At 32.4% G+C, this 18,766-nt stretch overlaps 1 protein-coding gene across 4 annotated transcripts in view; it reads right to left on the reverse strand.

Moving 5' to 3' along the window:
* PMS1 (PMS1 homolog 1, mismatch repair system component) overlaps positions 1–18,766 on the reverse strand; it is a 106,482-nt gene that overhangs the window by 62,542 nt on the left and 25,174 nt on the right. For all 4 annotated transcript variants that reach the window (XM_023499335.2, XM_031960317.1, XM_003764059.4 and 1 more), the window contains exons 4-5: positions 18,287–18,389; positions 6,464–6,627 (exon numbers count right to left, since the gene is read on the reverse strand). In XM_023499335.2, the coding sequence (XP_023355103.1) occupies positions 6,464–6,627; positions 18,287–18,389 (267 nt within the window). The remainder of the gene's footprint in view (positions 1–6,463; positions 6,628–18,286; positions 18,390–18,766) is intronic.

Raw genomic sequence — 18,766 nt, forward strand, 5'->3', positions numbered from 1 at the left:
GTGCCAACACAGAATGAGCCCCAACAAACCAGGAATAGGCCTTGGGATGACTGAATCAGTAGCAGCAGTGGCAGTTTCCAGACCTCTCAGCCCACAGACAGTAAAAGGATTAGATAACAAATCAGAAGATTTATAAGAGTCCCTTTGCTAGCAATAGGAGGAGGACTTTTGCACTTCTTTTAAGTCCCCAGTGTGAGGAGGAGGAGTAGCACAGTAGAACTTGCAGCCACAAGAGAGATGGACTATGGTTACAAATTCTAGGATTTGAAAGAGTGCTTGTGGTCCCTTACAAACCAGTGCAAAGTACAGGAATGTAGTAAACACACCTCTCCCTAGATCAAACCACCTTGGAAGAGCCAAAAACTTACAGATCCCCAGAATTATCTCTAAAAAGAGCTGCAATAAAACACTGAAGCTTAGAACAGTGTCCCTTCCACTTGGGAAGCAGAGCCCCACTTCAGCACAGAGTTAAAGGGCAAAAAATACATTGGAAAATGAGGACATAGAAAAAAAAAAGTTACCATAGAAAGTTGGTAGAAAGAAAGGATGCTTATGGTGACAAGGAAGATCAAAACATATACTCAGAAGAAAACAACAAAGTCAAAATTCCTGTAACCAAAGTCTTAAAGAAAAACATAAAATGATCTCAGACTATGAAAGACTTCAAAAAATAAAAATAGTAGAGGGAAAATTGGAAAGAGAAATGAGTAAAATGCAATAAAATCATGAAAAAAAAAGAGTCAACAGCTTGATAAAGAAGACACAAAGAATACTGAAGAAAATAACACCTTACAGACTAAGCCTAATGGCAAATTAAAAAAAAAGGCACAAAAACACAATGAAGAGAAGAATACCTTGAAAAGTAGAATTAGCCAAATGGAAAAAGATACATAAAAATGCACTGAGGAAAGCTCATTAAAACGTAGAATTAGTCAAATAGAAAAGGAGGCACGAAACTTCACAAAAGGAAATAATTCCTAAAAAGTTAGAATTGGGCAAGTAGAAGCTAATGATTTTATGAAACATCAAGAAACAAACAAAATCAAAAGAATGAAAAACTAGAAGAAAATGTGAAATATCTTTTGGAAAAATAAATGACTTGGAAAATAGACTGAGAGGAAATAATTTAAGAATTATTGAACTACCTGAAAGTCAAGATTAAAAGGAGACTATTATCAAGAAAAACTACCCTCATATTATAGACAGAAGATGAAACAGAAATTCAAAGAATTTACTGCTCACCTCCTGTAAGACATCCCCAAATGAAAGTCCAAGGAATATTATAGTCAAATTCCAGAACTCCCAAATCAAGAAGAAAAAACTGCAAGCACCCCAAAAGAAATCCAAATATCATGGAGCCACAATCAGGATAACACAAGATTTACTAGCTTCTACATTAAAGGATCAAAGGCTTTAGAAGATGATATTCTGGAGGAGAAAAGAGCTAGCATTACAACCAAGAATCACATACCAAGCAAAACTGAATAAAATCCTTCAGAGTTTAAAAAAAAAAAAAAAAAAAAAAGGATATTCAATGTAATTCAATGTAATGTTATTACATTATTTTTAGAAGAACATAACAGAATTTTTGACAAAAAAGAATATAATGTTTTCTGAGCACTGCATTTTAGTAGATTGTTTTATCATTATCATTCACTTTTCCAAAGCTATTAATTATTTCTATAATTTATTCTTTGATTTTTTTCATGATTTAAGGTTTCATTGTTAAATCTCTATTTGGGTCTGTATTTTTTTTATGGTAGTTCCTGAATCAATTTCTGTTCCTATTGCATTATGAATGTAAAGGACCATTTCAGTCTTTGTACATTTCTTTGTAATAATCTCTGTGCTTTAGCACACTGCAGAGAAATATGCATACTCTTTTGCTATCCCATTTAGAAGACACCAGAAATCTTTTAAGTCTAGTTTCTCTAACAATTTGGCCATTTCCATATTTCTTTTTTTTTTTTCTATTAGAATTATCCAAAACTGAAAGAAGAATGTTGGAAGTCTTCTGTCACTATTGTGTTACTATGTCTTCTTGAAGCTCAGGCATGATTTCTTTATGAATTCGAATACTAAGACACTTGAAGCATACAAGTTTATTCCCAATTTTGGTTTGTGATCTATGGTTTCTTTCAGCATAACACAATTTTTCCTTGTTTATACTTTTTTAAAAAATGTTTGCTTTTGCTTTATTTGATAGCATAATAGTAATTCCTGCTTTTTTCAAGTTCATTTACTTAATGCAAGGTAAATTTTTCCCACTGCCCTTAGTTTCATTTTGTTTTCTTATCCAGCAAGATATTTTCTGGTTTTATTGGATTGTTTAATCCATTAACATTTAAAATTATGGGTTAAGATTTATATTTTTCTTCACTGAAATTTGTTCTTTTTTTTAAAGTTATAATTCTTCTCGTCTTTTGTTGTAAACACAGTATTATGTTCCTTCAGTTCCTTTAATTTTTTTAAGGCAGCCCTGTTAGTACTAGTTCTCTTTCTCTCACCTCTGATCTCTTCTTCTCATTTGTATCCCATTATATTTTATTAGTTTCTCTCTCCTGTTTTTATCCAGTTATACATTTATTCCTTTTCATTTTCTTCTCAGTGAAATGGGTTCCCTATCAGCTAGTTTTGTTCATTAGTTCGTTTTACTTCATATTTTTGTTATCTTAAAAAAAAAAAAAAATGTTTCACTCTTTTCATTACCTATCTTTGTTTAAACTCTCATTCTCTGATTCACGATCCCTATAATCATCTGGTCTCCTCTCTTTTCTCTGTATTCTTCATACAACCAATCTTTTCAAGGAATACATTCTAGGCTCTTCCTTCTACACACTTTTTGCCACAGCCTTGCAAGGCTTACCACATGGATTCCCTTTTTCCTTTGTGCTTCACTTTGAGAACAATGTCAATTATTGCAGCTATTAGTCCACCGTACATCACCCCCTGTTCATGCTACCCTCACATGGATTATATCCTCTCTTACTGACCTTTTCCCTGATCCTCCAAGTACCAGTTGCCCCCAAGCGTTTCCAAATATCCTCTCCCAGGACAAAAAGACATTTTAAGGTGCAAAATTCCCTGGACTTCAACCAATATAACGTTCTTATCTCCCTTGATTCACAAGAATATTCATTAGTGGAACTCCTTTCTCTATAAAGTAAAGACCCTTTCTTTTCTTCCCCTTTTCAATATTTTACCCTTCCTCGCACTCATTATTGTAGGCTCTTTTCTTTTTCTTTATGAGACAACAGTGGTCATCTTGCCTTCACTGCTATTTGATCCCAGTTTATCACTCACTGTTCTTTACTCCCTTTCTCCTCCCTTCCTCTTTCATGTACTCTCTCATATCGCAATGTTGTCCCACAAAAGCAGCATACCCAAGTAGATAGGGTGTTGTCAGGTTCTACCCATAATGCCTCTGTCTGCTTCATCACTGCTACCTTTACAAGATTTCCAACTTCAACCCCTGTCAATTTGTATACACTTAGAAAAGTTTCTTACTGGTCTTTCTGTTGCCACTATGCTGTTATTGCTGTCTGCATTTATTCAATCCTCTGCATTTCTGTTGTTTTATTTGTTCAAGAAGCAAATAATTTTTTCAGTTGTTTTTTTTCTTTCTAAAAATGTTTTAAACTTTTTTTTTAAACTACTTAACATGCATCTTTTGTCCTGTATTAAGCACAGATTTGCAGGATAAGTCAACTTGGGCTGCATCCTTACGCCACCTCTCTTCAGAACATATTTTTCCATTACTCCTCCTTCTTGTAGTAGATATGAAATAGTCTTGAGGTAATCAAATGTCCTTTCCTTTGTATTTGAAGATCTATCTCTTGATGTTTTGCAGATCTTGTCTCCAAATTGAATTGTCATATTAATCATCTTTTTTTCCTAGAGATAATTTGTGAATTCTTTCTATTGGAATTTAATATTTTGTGTTTAAAAGTCCTAAGCAGTCTCTTTTATTATTTCCTTCATTATGGTATAACATTTTTTTTGCCCTCTTGTCTTCTTTTGGGAGCTCTATGATCCTAACTAATACAACCTGTCTTTTAGAGCTGTATGTTTTGCTTACAATGAGCATATTTTCTTTTGGTGTTCTTGTTTGTTTCTCTTCATATAGATCATCTTTCACTTCTGGGTATTTGCATTCCCTATTATTCTCTCTTATGTTTCTTTGGTAAAGCTTGCCATTAAATATTCTTTTTTTCTATTTTGCTAATTATTTTTGCTGTAGCGTATAACAACTTTGCTCCCATAATTTCCCTTTGAAATCACTTAGGAACAATGTGTTACAGTTCTATGTGTTCATGAGTCCTTGGCCTCATCGAATGTTAGATCATTTTCCTTCATTTTATAGTATCATTCATGGATGCCTGAAATTGTTTATTACATCTAGGGACCATAATTTCTTCTATTATTGCTTTTTTTCCCTATTGATTTATCTGTTTATGTTAGAAGTCTTTACAATTCCTTCTCTTGGAACTTTTGGTACTTCCAGATCTTTTTCCCTCTTTAATTTCCTAATCACACTCTTTTTGATTCTTTCTCTTCTAATTGTGATTTCTTTCTATCTCAAAGCATTGCATCCTCTTCACATACTGGGTAATTCTTGTTTCAACAGCCTAAGTCTTTGTCCCAACCAACTTTTAGGTTCATAGAATTGGTACCATCTGGATGCTATGCTCTTCCCTTAGGTTTGATGGAATGCTTCACAGTCCCCCCAAAATATGGTGTCCTGCTCTGATGATTTGTCTCAATCCCTTAGTCCTTTAGTTCTCTGTCTTAGCATCAACAGTTCAGATCTTGCTTCGTCCAGTTCAGAGCTTTCCAACACTGATGCATTCAGGTTTTAGCACCCAACAGGCTTTTACTCCTGCAAGGCTGTGGCCAATCTGACTATTGAGGCCTGAAAAAACTCCCACAGCGTAGAGCCGGAGGAGTCTCTATAGCACAGAAAGAGGGAAGACAAGAACAGAGTTCAGGGATGACTTTTGATATAAGCCCATGTCATGATCTGCTAGTAGAGGCCTTGCTGCTGCTGGCATAGGAAGAAGAGAAAGGGTACATCAGAGTCAGGAAGTCTAATTCCTAGGTTTGTTTATTTACATTTTCTTTTGGATTCTGGGTGTTTCAGACCATGAAAACAGCTTTATCTTTGGTATATAACTTTTGTTTTGGAAAGATTTGAGAGGCCATAAGGATTGGAGTAAATGTCTCGCTAATCACAAAACCAAACTTTGCAATAACTCCTGATTCAAGTTTCTTCTTTCTCCAAACTACCTTCCATGCAGCTCATAAAATTATTTTTTTAGTGTACTCATTTGACTATGTCACTCTCCCACTCAATAAATTCTAGTGGCTCACTCATATTTTTAGGTCTCATACTTTGTTTGGCCTTTTAAATCTTTCACAATCTGGTCCCAACCTATCTTTCTAGTCTTATATATTATTCTAATTAACAAATTCTATGATTTAGCAAAATGGGCCTTATCTTTGCTCCTCATACATAATAGTACATCTCCTTTCAATCTTATGATGTATTCTCTCCTCACATCTATCTCACAGACAGCTTTCTTCAATACTGAGTTTAAGTAATATATGAAGTATTTCCTGATCCCTCAGTTGTTCATGCACCCTTTTTCAATTATTTTGTATATACTTTCATATATACAAATTGTCTCCCCTGATATAATCTAAACTTTCTTAGTGCAAGGTCTGTTTCATTTTTGTCTTTAGATCCCCAGTACCAAGCATAGTGCCTAGAACATGTTAGAAGCTTAATAAATATTTAAAAATTGATCAGCTTTTATATGTTGGGAGGGAGGTAGGAAAAAATGTGGATTACAACATAGTATTTTCACCTTTATTGTTGCTGTTTTCTTGCTTGCTTTTCTTTTTTTTCCAGTTTTTCCCTTTTTTGACCTGATTTTTATTATGCAGCATGATAAATGTGAAATTATGTTTAGAAAAATTACATATATTTAACCTATACTAGATTGCTTGCTGTCTGCAGAGGAGGAAGGTGAGAAGGGAGGAGGGAAAAATTTGAAACACAAAGTTTAGCAAGAGTGAATAGTGAAAATTATCTTTGTATTTTGAAAAATAAAAAGCTATTATTATAAAAAAAGAAAATTTTAAAAATGATTGATCAGCTTCTATAGTTTTATTATCATTTTCTCAGTGAAGTCTTCCCTGACCTCTTGTTCTCCAAATTATATTGTGCCTCTTCCAATTATCTTTCATTTACTTATTTATGTAAACGTCATAAAATTCCCTAGCTCTTTTTTCCCCTAGTATCCCCTGCAGAGAGTAAACATAATTTTTTTTTTAATTGTGCTATTGATTTTCTTAAGGAATAATCTCTATAAATAAAATTTGGGTATGAAGGATGAATTATCTTGTCCCTCCTCTCAAAAACCACATTTCATAAGTTATTTTACAAAAATAAAAGTCTTACCTTGTTATGTGTAAAAATAATCCTTAATTCAGGTTTGAGAATACCATAGGCTATAAGAAGATCTTGGATTTTTTTCAATTCATCCTTACATCTTTTAGCTGTTGAGTAAAATTGTTTTCTTACAGGAAGATTCTTAAATAGTTTCAATGCAGTTACAGTTGTACCTATAAACAAAATATAATAAATATCAACTCTCCCAAAACAGTGTTCACAAAAGGTAAATTTTAATTACATTTCAATGAAGAAACAATTTCACAGATTAATTCACCTGAAAAATTCTCTTAAGTCAGATATCTAGATATCTGTGAATGGATGTGAATCTAAATGAAATTCTAAATATCAAAAAGAAATCATAAAAACAAATAATTATTGAGACACAATCATAATGGTGAAATCATATGTCAAAATTTCTGAGAAGAAATCTGAAAAAAAAGTTTTATTCCTAAGAATAAACACTATCAAAATAGAAAAAGAGAGGAATATTCAATAAAAAATAATTAGAATGTCAAGAAATAAACCCAAAATAATAATAATAATAATAATAATGAAGCAAACATCTTGATAATCAGTGAAGTAATTAGGTGGAAACCAAAAAGCCTAAAAAACTGATAAGCAAAACTAAAAGCTACTTCTTTGAAAAGAATAGCAAAACTGACAAATATTTAGCCAAACTGATTAAGGATAAAATGAATGAAATGGAATGAAAGGAAAAAAATAAATGAAACACAAAGTAAAATCACAACTGAACCAGCAGAAATAAAAAGAATTACAGGAAACCATTATGCAGCTATATGTAGCCCTCCCTCAAATCTGAACAGAAGAGAAATATATTATACCAAAAAACTCCAAATAATAGAATACCAAGTTCTGTTAAAAAAAAAAAAAATACAATCTGAGGAATGGTAATAGAACCAGTTGCAAAGGAATGAAGAAAACAAACAAAAACCCCCACAAACATCCTGTTCCTAATATATTTACAAGAAAATTCTATCACACTTTCCCAATAAGTATAGAAGTAAAGGAAGGCTATATATTCCTCTCCCCATTATTATTTTATATAATTCAAGAAATGCTATCAATAGCACAAAGGTTAGAGAATAAATGAAGACAAAACAATCCCTATTTGTTAGTACAATATTTTACTTAGAAAATCCTAAACAATCAGCAGAAAAACTATTTGAGATAAGACCTTTAACAGTTATAGTATACAAAATAATGCACAAAAATTCACAGAATTATTATGTAATAACATGTTTAATAGGCAATAATAAAAAGGAAGTCCCATTCAAAATAACCACAAAATTAATAAAATATTTGAGTTGATTTACCAAAACATACTCAATAGTTTTAAGCAACACTGTGAAAACTGTCTCCTTCCAACATGTTTATCAAATGGCCTTTATATTTTAGATTCTTGAATCCATTTAGAGTTTGTTATGGTATATGCTATAAGACACTGTTCAGATTGCTTTCAAGTTTTTTTTCAAGTAGGACAGTGGTTCTCAAGTGTTTGGTCTCAGGTTCCCTTTACACTTAAAAAAACATTTTATTTAGTATTTTATTTTTCCTCAGTTAAGTAAAAACAATCTTTAACATTCGTTTTTAAAACTTTGAGTTCTAAATTCTCTCCTTTCCTCCCTGCTCACCTGCCTGAGAAGGCAAGTAATTCAATATAGATTATATATGGATAGTCATGCAAAACATTTCCAAAATAGTCGTGTTGTGAAAGAAAACAAATAAAAATTCCAAACCAACCCATCAAGAAAATTAAAACTAATATGAGCTAATGCAAAGTGAAATATACTGTATCCAAAGTAACTGTAATATTGTAAGATGATCAGCTGTCAATGATTTAGTTATTCTCATTAATATAATGATCCAAAATAACTCTGAAGGATTTATGATGAAAAATGCTATCCATATCTAAAGAACTGATGGTGTATGAATACAAATTGAAGCATACTTTTACTAAAGGTGGAAATAGGCTTTCTATATATAATTTTTAAATAATTTATATGACAATAAGCTAAATTTTCATGGAATGGTTGTTTGAAGCTACTTATAATTTGATCCAGAGTATTATGTATCCTTCCATGTCAGTTATGTTTTGGGGGACATATACCTGGACCAAATGGTTTCTAATGATTTTCTGTTCATGTATTATGAACTTACTTTTTTTTTTTTTTTTTTTTTTTTTGGCTTGAGTATGAAAATTTGGTTGTCTTCTTAAAAAATTTTTGTCTGGTATATTCATTTTCTAGTGTTTCTGGTTTCAATCATCTAGTGTTTCTACTATTGCCTTTTTATAGAGGGAAAAACTGAGGTATGGAAGATTAGTGAATTATTCAGTGTCACGAAGCTAGTAAATGTTTGAGGCAGAATGTTAATTCAGCTCTTCTTGACTCTTAAGTCTAGAGTTCTTTATTGAACCACCTGGCTTCCTCTGATTGCGCCAGTAATAGAATCAGGAACTTGAATTCTAAGGTTCTTTCCAGTGAACTTTGGGGAAATAAAAAGATTCAACAAAAAGCTGAATTAATGAATAATAGTAGAAACACTAGATAAGCAGAAATACTAGAAAATTAATTGGAGCATTGGCTAGGAACATCCTTTAAAAAAAAATTTGATAAGAAATAGAGCAGTGTGGACAACATCTACAAAATTAGTAGTGGTGTAGTGTATGGAAAACTAACCTAGGAATATGGAAGACCTGGGTTCAAGTTCTGCCTCGGATACTTGAGAATTAGGTAATTTTTGTCAGGTCACTTAACCATTCATGTCCCCAGACAAACTTCTAAGAGTAAAATGCAAAACAATTTCCTTTCCAGAAGTTCTCTACACTGGTAATCCACTACATTCCCAAACACCTCTCAAACCACATTAAATTGTAATTGGGAAATAACTGATGAAATATAAATATGAGAAAACCTAGATGACATTAATACATTAATATGTGTAGTTACCTAAGTCAAGATGTAACACCCTTCCTTCCCTCCCAAGATCCTTATGTACAATTTAGTAGCCCTGGTTTCCATCTGAATCTGGCACCACTTTGCTACACCAATAAAACTACAGGTTTTGTACCTGCCTTTGTGGGTTACACAAAAATGTAAATTGGGATAGCACTGAGGCTGTTAATGTCACTTTTCTGTTTTGCTACATGGTTAATTATTCTCCTTTTGGGGCCATACATTTCTTGTTTTATAACCCCCATTTGGTTACTGGAGTGGTTCACTATTTTCTTTGCCAGATAATTTTATAGATAAGGAAACTGAGGCAAACAGAGTTAAGTGACTTGCCCAGGTTCACGTGAGTGGTTAGTAGTTAGTGCTTGAGGTCAGACTTGAACTCAGAAAGATGCAGCTTCCTAACTCCATTCTTAGCACCATGTCCACTGTACCACATAGCTTCTCAAAGGTTTTCAGAGTTTGATGTTATTCATAATTCTTAACATGCAAGTGGCACAACCAGTTAATTATATCTGAATGTATGCGTATGTAGAGAATATATATATATAGTGATATAATGATATGAACCTGCCTCAGAATCAGGAAGATTATTGCCAATTTTCTGGGTGTGAGGTAAAAGTTCAGGATTGTTTTATTTCACATTTCTCTTATTAATGGTGATCTGAATAAGTCTTCCTTATGGTTAAGTTTGCAATTTATCTTTTGAAATGTCTGTCTGTTGCCTTTGACCACTTATCTAACAGCTACTAATGAATACTGTGTTTAATTCCTTATATACCTTGACTATTAGATCTTTATCAGAGATAACTACAATAAAACTTTCCCAATCAAGTTTCCCTTCTTATTATAGTTGCACTGATTTTGTTCTGAAAAGGGTTTTCAATTTAAAGTAATCAAAATTGTTTTTTTCTTTGTGATTTCTGATCTTCCTTGTATTATTAAAAAATATTCCCCCAAAATATAGTTGAGAAAAGATTCTTTTTGTTTTTCTTTTGGCTAGGCAATTGGGATTAAGTGACTCGCCCAATGTTACACAACTAGTAAGTGGCAAGTATCTGAGACTGATTTTGAACTCAGGTCCTCCTGACTCTAGGGCCTGCTTTACCCATCTGAGGACTTATGCAGGAAACAAAAGTCAAGGCAAGGGCACTTCAGGGATGCTTGTGCCTCCAATCCAGCCAATCTTCGAGACTGTACAAATCCCAAAGGCCTTCCCACCTCATGTTCTCCCAGCATGGTGCCTTATGTGATCTAATGTAGAGAGCTGCAGATAGTGGGGAAACTCTGAATAAGGTATAAGACCCTTCAGGCCAGAGGGATCAACTGACAATGTCTAGTTCGGCTCCCCATCTCCCCTAAGGGCTCTCAGCTTTCCTGAGAAGTCAGGGAGGTCATGACCATCTGTGTTCTACTTGAAGCAAGGGATACTTACAGTAAAGAGGAATATACATATCAATAGCAGGATGCTTATAGCTAGCACATGCTCAGTGTCTATAGTGATGTAATCATACTAAGGTATTTAGGGCTGAGAGGACTTGAAATAAATGAACTCCATCTTTGACCAGTCTTTTGGGTCTCTTGCCTTTTTTCACTCCTCTACTAAGACTGAGGATTCGAGCTACTCTCAAGATTCTCCAGAGAGCTAGTCCAAATGGTATATTTTGGCACCCCAGTGTGGGGGCTCTAGGAAGCACACTACAGTCTAAAGTAAGGCAGAATGTGTAAATCAAGGAACAGTAGTGCAGAAAGAATGGGTGACTTAAAGTGGACAGAACAGGAAAGCTGTGTCATTGTCTGAATGGCCTTCAGGGAAGAACAGGTAACTTTTAGTGAGTGACAAACAGCTTACTTTAGCTGCTGTATTTCTAACTGGATTGTCTGCTGAAGACTAAATTTTTTATAAAATTTCTATAAACCCACACAATGGTAGTTTTCTCAATTCAAAATTTTCTCATCCTATACAACTAATTCCAACTCTTAGTGGCATGAAGGAGAATCTTGCATTATCACCTACTAGTAAAGCTTCTCCTGTTTTCCCACTGCATTTTATATTAACTTTGTATTGTTTTATCATTTTAAAAACTTTGCCCTACAATATTGTAGCCCATGTTGTTTGTAGTTGTTTTTTTTTTTAATTATATAAACTAGAGATATATTTTTTGCCAAATATGCACCTATGGATAAAATTACATGGTTTAGACTCTTTTTTTAATATGATGAATTAAACTAATTTTCCATAATAAAAAAATTCTTGCAAATGGTTTGATGGTTTGATTAATAAATCAAATTTGATTATAGCAAATTTTTTTGGATATATAAATTTTTGGTTTTTGGGGGGTGAAGCAATTGGGGTTAAGTGACTTGCCTAGGGTCACACAGCTAGGAAGTGTTAAGTTTTTGGGACCAGATTTGAACTCAGGTACTCCTGACTTCAGGGTTGATGTTCTAACCAGTGTGCCACCTTGTTGCCCCCTGGATATGTAATTTTTTTTGGTTAACATTTTATATAAAAATTTGAATCAATATCCATTAGTAATATCAATTCATATTTCTTTTTTTTTAATTCATCCCTAGTTTAGATACAGAAAACATATTTATCTGATAAAAACAGGTCAGTAGAATTGCATGTTTTCTAAATTTAGAGAAAATAACTTCTGTTATTCCATACTGAGACTAACTTCTATAGAAATAGGTGTCAATTGCTCTTTTAGGATATGATAAATTTATTTGAAAATGCAGCTGGAGTTTTTTCCATTAATAGTTCCTTTATAAATTCTTCAACATTACTTTCTGAGATTAGGTAAGAGCTCTATTTTATGTTCTATCAATCTGGGAATTTTACAAGCATATATGATAATTATCTATATGCTTTAAATTCCACTTTTTAGCATATGATTGTATATGGAAGGTTTTAACAATCGTTTTGTTCCTTTAATTAGTGGTGAATTTATCTTATTATTTTTTTTAATATGGATCTCTTTTTTATAAGATTAAATGTTTATTGATTTTGCTATCACCTTCAAAAAGCCAACTTTTAATTTTATTATTTTTGTAATGTTTGTATTTTATCTATTCTCTAAATTGTATATTCACTTTATTAAACCTTTCTTTTTTAAATTTTGATAATGTCTTTTCAGGTATAACTTACCTTCATCTTTCAAATTCTTTTTTTAGATAGCTGTTAATTGTTAATTGTTAATTAATTTGCAAAGATAGAATCTACCCCCTTTCCCATTTCAATCTTTAATACTTAACTAGGTCAAAGTATCTCAATCACTCATAGGATTTAGACTAAGTGTTAATAGGCCTTTCAATTGGAATGATATTTCCCCAAGAATTGTTTTTGGATAGGTTATACAAATTTAACTATGTCCTGGGAATGATCTATAAATTATTAAATAAATTTAGAAGGAATTAGATTCTAAAAATGAGAGAAAATGTGGTTACCTAACATGCCATTAAGGAGAAATCACTTGAGGGAAGAGAAAAGAAGAGGACATGGATTGGGCTTTGGCCAAGTCTTGATTCCTCCTTTCCTACTTTGATCAAAGGAAGCTTTTGTGAACTCTAAAGGAATCATAATATTCTGGACTTCCTATTCTCCTATCAATGTCCTAATATCATCCCTAGATCAGCTGAGAAGTACACTGAAAGCCAAGTACAGAAGTGTTATTCAATGCATTGTTAGCTTTCCTTTGATTATCTTCTTGGTCCATCACTTTTGCCTGCTTTGTTATTTTTTATTTAAAAGCATAGGGGTAACTAAGTGGTGCAGTAGATAGAGCACTAGCCCTAAAGTCAGGAGGACCTGAGTTCAAATTTTACCTCAGATACTTAATACTTAATAGCTGTGTGACTCTGGGTAAGTCACTTAATCCCAATTGCTTCAGGGGAAAAAGAAAAGAAAAGCATAAACTAGGTATGCCCTTTCTATTGCCATATTTCATTCATGCCATGGTACTGGATTTGCTTCTCTAACTCTAGTTTATTGGATAAGTCATATTTTGTACTTTTTTGTATAACTATAAGGACCATGAATATCATTACTTTATTTCTTTCTGGATAATGAGACTTCCTGAGTCTCTCCATTACTATTACTTTTCCTGAGTCATACATTTTATTCATTTAGCTATCTGGGATATAGATGACTCTTATTCCTCTCTATTTTCATTTTAAGATTACTTGATCAGAAATACAAATCTTCAAATATGTTATTTCCAATCTTCAATAAATGCACTTTGTCTCTATCCAAGTGTCGTTACTGTATCTTATGCTATGAATATAAGCTCAGATTCCATTCTCTGATCTAAAAAAACACCGAATTCCACAGTAAAACCTGAGAGGGGGGACCCTGAGAGAACAATGATCACCCTGGATAATATCATCTCCTCTACAACAAGACTATTTTCAATTAGTCTTTTACCTTCTATAATTTGAATATTTTTTTTAAGTGCTTAGCAAAGTACCTGGCACGAAGTAGGTGCTATATAGGTTTATACCCTTCCTTTCCTTTTCCCTTCCACCATCATATTCTTATGCTACCCCTGCCTTTAATTAGAAATAGTGACAAAGCTACCTGTTTCCCTAAAGTTTTTACGTTTCTTATCCTAGACTTTATAACCTAAACAGATTAGTACTAATGTGCATACTTTCCAGGTTATCAAATCAAAAATTATTCCCTGATTTAGAGTATATGACAAAATAGAAAAGAAAAATCCACAGATTTTTTTTTCTCCATCAGATAAAAAGGTTACAGTGGGACTTACTCAAAATGTCTTTTTGTATATGAACTACATATCATTTACTAGATTTTTGATACCAGTGATTTGAGTACATGTTTCAGCATAGATTTTAACTCATCTGAGACTTCTTAGCCTATGTAAATCTTATCAATGTCTTTTTCATAAATCCTCCACAGGATCTACTCATAGTGATGGAAGGTTTCTTCTTCTGATACTTTACATATTTTATGGATATTAGTGCAGCACTAAGGTTGTCTATTTCACCATGTCTACTCCCTTTTCTAATGTCCTTAATGATGTCTATTACAGACATGAAAATTCACTAGACCTTAGTAATTAAATAGGATCCATCCATAAAAAGGTTGATCCTTTAAAAAGGAGTAAGTTGATGCTTCCAAATTCAGAGGTCACCATCTACTATCATATTTTATAAGAGAATTCTTACCATTTAACTCCTCAACTCTGACTTCAGTATATTCTAGAGACTGTAATTAAATTAGTCCTTGCTATGTATGGCCAAATAGGCTATATAATTAATAAGGCAACTATTTATTATCATACTGTAAAAAAAAGTATGACTATTAGTATATCAGGAATGTTTTTAAATGTTCACAGAAAGCCTCTGTTCCTAAATTAAGCTAAAAAGATCTTTCAATACATGCTCATTTACACGGCAGGGATTTAAAAAGAACATGATGCTCTACTTTAAATAACAGGGTAGGGAAATGAAATGTCTCAAGTAAAGTACTTTAAGTGTGTTACTTTCACAATCTGAGTTCTCACTGATACAGCAATAAGAGTTAAGAAAGTTCATTTACAAGGATAAGTCCATAAAAGTAGCTTTAAAATACTGACAACTTGATTCAAGGAGATTAAGTGAAGTAGTGATAGAAGCAGGAGATGGGGTGGGGGGAAGAGGGCAGGAATTAAGTCAGATTTTTTGGTAAATAGGTTTTAAAAGTTTAAGAGAATATTACTGGTTTCTATTTAAAAAGTGAATTGTCTAGAAATTCAAATGTGGGTTAAATATCTAAAAACATTAAATGACATTTGTGTAATATATAAGCTAAATGCATATATCAAATTCTTTGGGGTTTTGTTATTTCTCTTCAACAACATAATCTTTACCTTTAAAACTAAGAGTTAAATCCATTGGTATTCCTGAAAAGTGATTTGTAAAAGGTTTGGAAATTTACTTTAGAAAAAGGTAGCTTCATTGTATTTTTACTTTTTGTCTGTTTTCTTTCTTGTTTTTTTTTCTCCCCTTTTGGTCTGATTTTTCTTGTACAACATGACAAAGATGGAAATATGTTTAAAAGGACTGTTTTATATTTAACCTATATCAGACTGCTTGCTGTCTTGGGGGAAAGGGAAGTTAAGGAGGGAAGGAGAAAAATTTAGAATACAAGGTCTTGTAAGAGAGAATATTGAATACTATCTTTACATGTATTTGAAAAAGAAAAAGACTATTAAATATTGAAAAGAAAATGATAGCTTCAGTGCACCATAGCGCAAAATCATCATTTGTATCTATAGCTAACTTTCTATAAGCATCTTCCAATCTGATGATGTCAAAAGTAATGCTAAAATAGAACAATTTCTTCCACTGAAAATATTAACCTACAGGAACCTTAAAGGCACAGGTATAAATTGGGATGGTAGCACTAGTTTTATCTTACACTGAAAATATTTAAATGGAGGCTGAATGACAGCTGCTGAAATGTGAGTCTGTGATTCAATCACTCAAATAAATATCATAGCTAAGGCTATATAAACACACAAAAAACTTCTGCAAGTGTTTGCAAATTTCTATAATCTATCTTCAAAACAAGCTGAGATTTGCAACATTGGTTTTTGCTTCCTCATTCAACCAATTATTTGGAGAAAAAAACTGAGTCACAAGAATTAATAGTTTTACACCAATCTTTTAATGTATACTCCTTAAAAAAACAGGACTATGTTAAAGAATAAAAAGCACATAAATGACTAAGGAGTTGTCCCCACACTTGATCACAACCATACCTGGCTCACATTTGCTAATGGGGACAAATAAAGAAGGGCAAAGAGAAGGAAGAGGAAAATCAACCAGCAAAAGGGCAAAGATCAGGTGGACTCAATGCTTAAGGTTTGTTATTTCACAGTTCCCATGGAGATGAACACAGAGAGGCATGAGAAGTATGAGTGATGCAGAACCATCAGCCATCCAGATTAGACTGCCTACTACAAAGATAAAAATAAATACATTTAAGTTTTATAAGGTAACTGGATTAGTGCAAGGCACTCTACTGGAGTCTCCTCTGGAAAGCCACTTAAACTTTTCCTAATAGTTTCCTAATTTGACCTCCCAAGAACTGGAGATAAGGACCCTTTTGCTCAAAATAGCCCTTCTTTTAATTCTTGATGTTTGAAACAAGGTAAAGATCCAAATTTTACAAATGTTAGTAAAGAATTTAACAAACTTGCTATTTCTTAGAATTTAAAATTAGCATTATAATATGCATGTTTAATAGTTTTTAGAATTTAACTCATTTTTGTAAGATTAAAAAAAAACCACACATGATTTTTGATTGTTTGGATGACTGATTTTTCTTTCATTTGTCCAGTCAAGATGCAAATATATCAATAAAGGAATGGTTACTGGCACATAATCTGAGGATTTTAAAGATACAAACAATGCTTTCCTCTAACAGCACTTTTCTTAGCCCATCACCAAAAAATATTAAGAATCAGTGGTACAATGAAAAGAAGCAAAATTTCAGCTAAGAAAATTATAAAATATGGAAAGCTAATGTTTGGGAAAATAATCCTAACTACTTTATATTTAAAGGCAGAATTTAGAAAAATATGCTAATTTGAAAAATAAGAAAGTGTAAAATTACAAGACAATTTGGAAGAAAAAAGGGAAAACATTCCACTTCAAATAAACAATTTCTTGTACTACAAATTTAATTAGCAGAAGTATACATTTTAAGTACTAACATTTAAGTACTAACACATAGATACACTTATTATGACCGATTTTATACTACAGTTAAATACATATTTGTTTCCTTATTAAATTGTAAATGTTATGCAGATAAAGGATGTTTAATATTCTTTATATATTCTCCAGTGTCTTTAACAACACTTTGTATATAGTAGTTACTTTAAAAATAATCAAAGTGAAAATAATTTGCAAAGGAAAAAAAGGAGAAAAAATAAAAGAATACATATGAAAATCTAGTTAAGCAATTTTATCCTTACAAATGAGAGTGCAACACCTATAAAAGGGGTGTATAAATAGGCAAGATATCACTTATAATTAAAAATAAATGAGCAGATGTGTAAAGCACAAAAAATTTGGATTACTAATACCAATAAGAATTTGTTTGTTTTTTTTTTCCTGAAAGGAAACTAGGATTAAATGACTTGCCCAGGGTCACACAGTTTATTAAGCGTCTGAGGCCAGATTTGAACCCAGATCCTCCAGGCTCCAGGGCAGGTACTCTTATCTATTGCACATCTAGCTACTCTTACTACCAGTAAAAATATCTCTCACCTGTGCTCTCAAGATTTCTCCTCAGAGGCTTCTCTCAGGAGCTATGAAATGTTTTATTATTCCCTAGCTCTTGGAGCTCTTTCCTCCTGAAATAACTACATAAACTTCTAGGTACGTTTTCTTCCCTTAAAAGAATGTAAATTCCTTCAGAGGAGGAACTGTTTCTTTTTTGCCTTTAAATTGCCTTGTACGGCTCTTTACATAGAGTTGGCATGCAAAATGAGTTTTGTTGAAAATTTGTTGAATGAGTGAATTTCATGTGTAACACTTTGATAATCAGTCATCTATTTTTACTTTTATTGCTTTTACATAATATATCGTCACAAATCAAGAGCATGCTACTTTAATTTTTTCTTGCCCTATTCCCCTCATACAATTACAAACATTTCTGATGTGCAGCTGGTCAGGATCTGGACTGAGAATTAGTCTTTAAGCAACTAGCCATAGTGGTTTCAACTAAATGTTCAGAAGAAACAAGAATGGATATGCAACTTATACAAAGTTTTGAAATCTGCTGAATGACATACAGAAAAAAATAGGAAGCGAAAATAATGTTGCAAAATTTCTTTCTTACCTTGTCCAAGATGTGAAGGCTTTTGGGAAACTATATGACCACTGCTATCTAAAGCATACTGGGTACTGAAGTTGTCAGCAGCTGTCTTTGTTGTAATTAAAACCTAAAATAAAAAATTCAAATAAAATTATTTTTTAAATATATAAAGTAGGCCCATAAACTAACCTAGATTTCAAATTATTCTTACTGAAAACTACTTAAACCAGACATTTTAACTTCTGAGGAAACTTTCATTATTCACAAAATTAGATAAAAATAGGATGGAAAAATAAAAATGTTTTATGCTGAAAATTACTTACAGTGAGTTTTGTAGATTATATTTTCATTGTGACATAAACAGAAAGTTATGTTTGGAATTCCTATTTACTAAGTTTTGTTCCTGAAAAAAAATTCTGTTTGTAAAACATTTAAACGTACTGTAAAGTTTGCTTCTAGATAGAATCACATTAATACTTTTATAACTGAGAAGTTAACTTTTTT

This window comes from Sarcophilus harrisii, chromosome 3, assembly GCF_902635505.1.
Source record: "Sarcophilus harrisii chromosome 3, mSarHar1.11, whole genome shotgun sequence".
Taxonomy (NCBI): domain Eukaryota; kingdom Metazoa; phylum Chordata; class Mammalia; order Dasyuromorphia; family Dasyuridae; genus Sarcophilus; species Sarcophilus harrisii.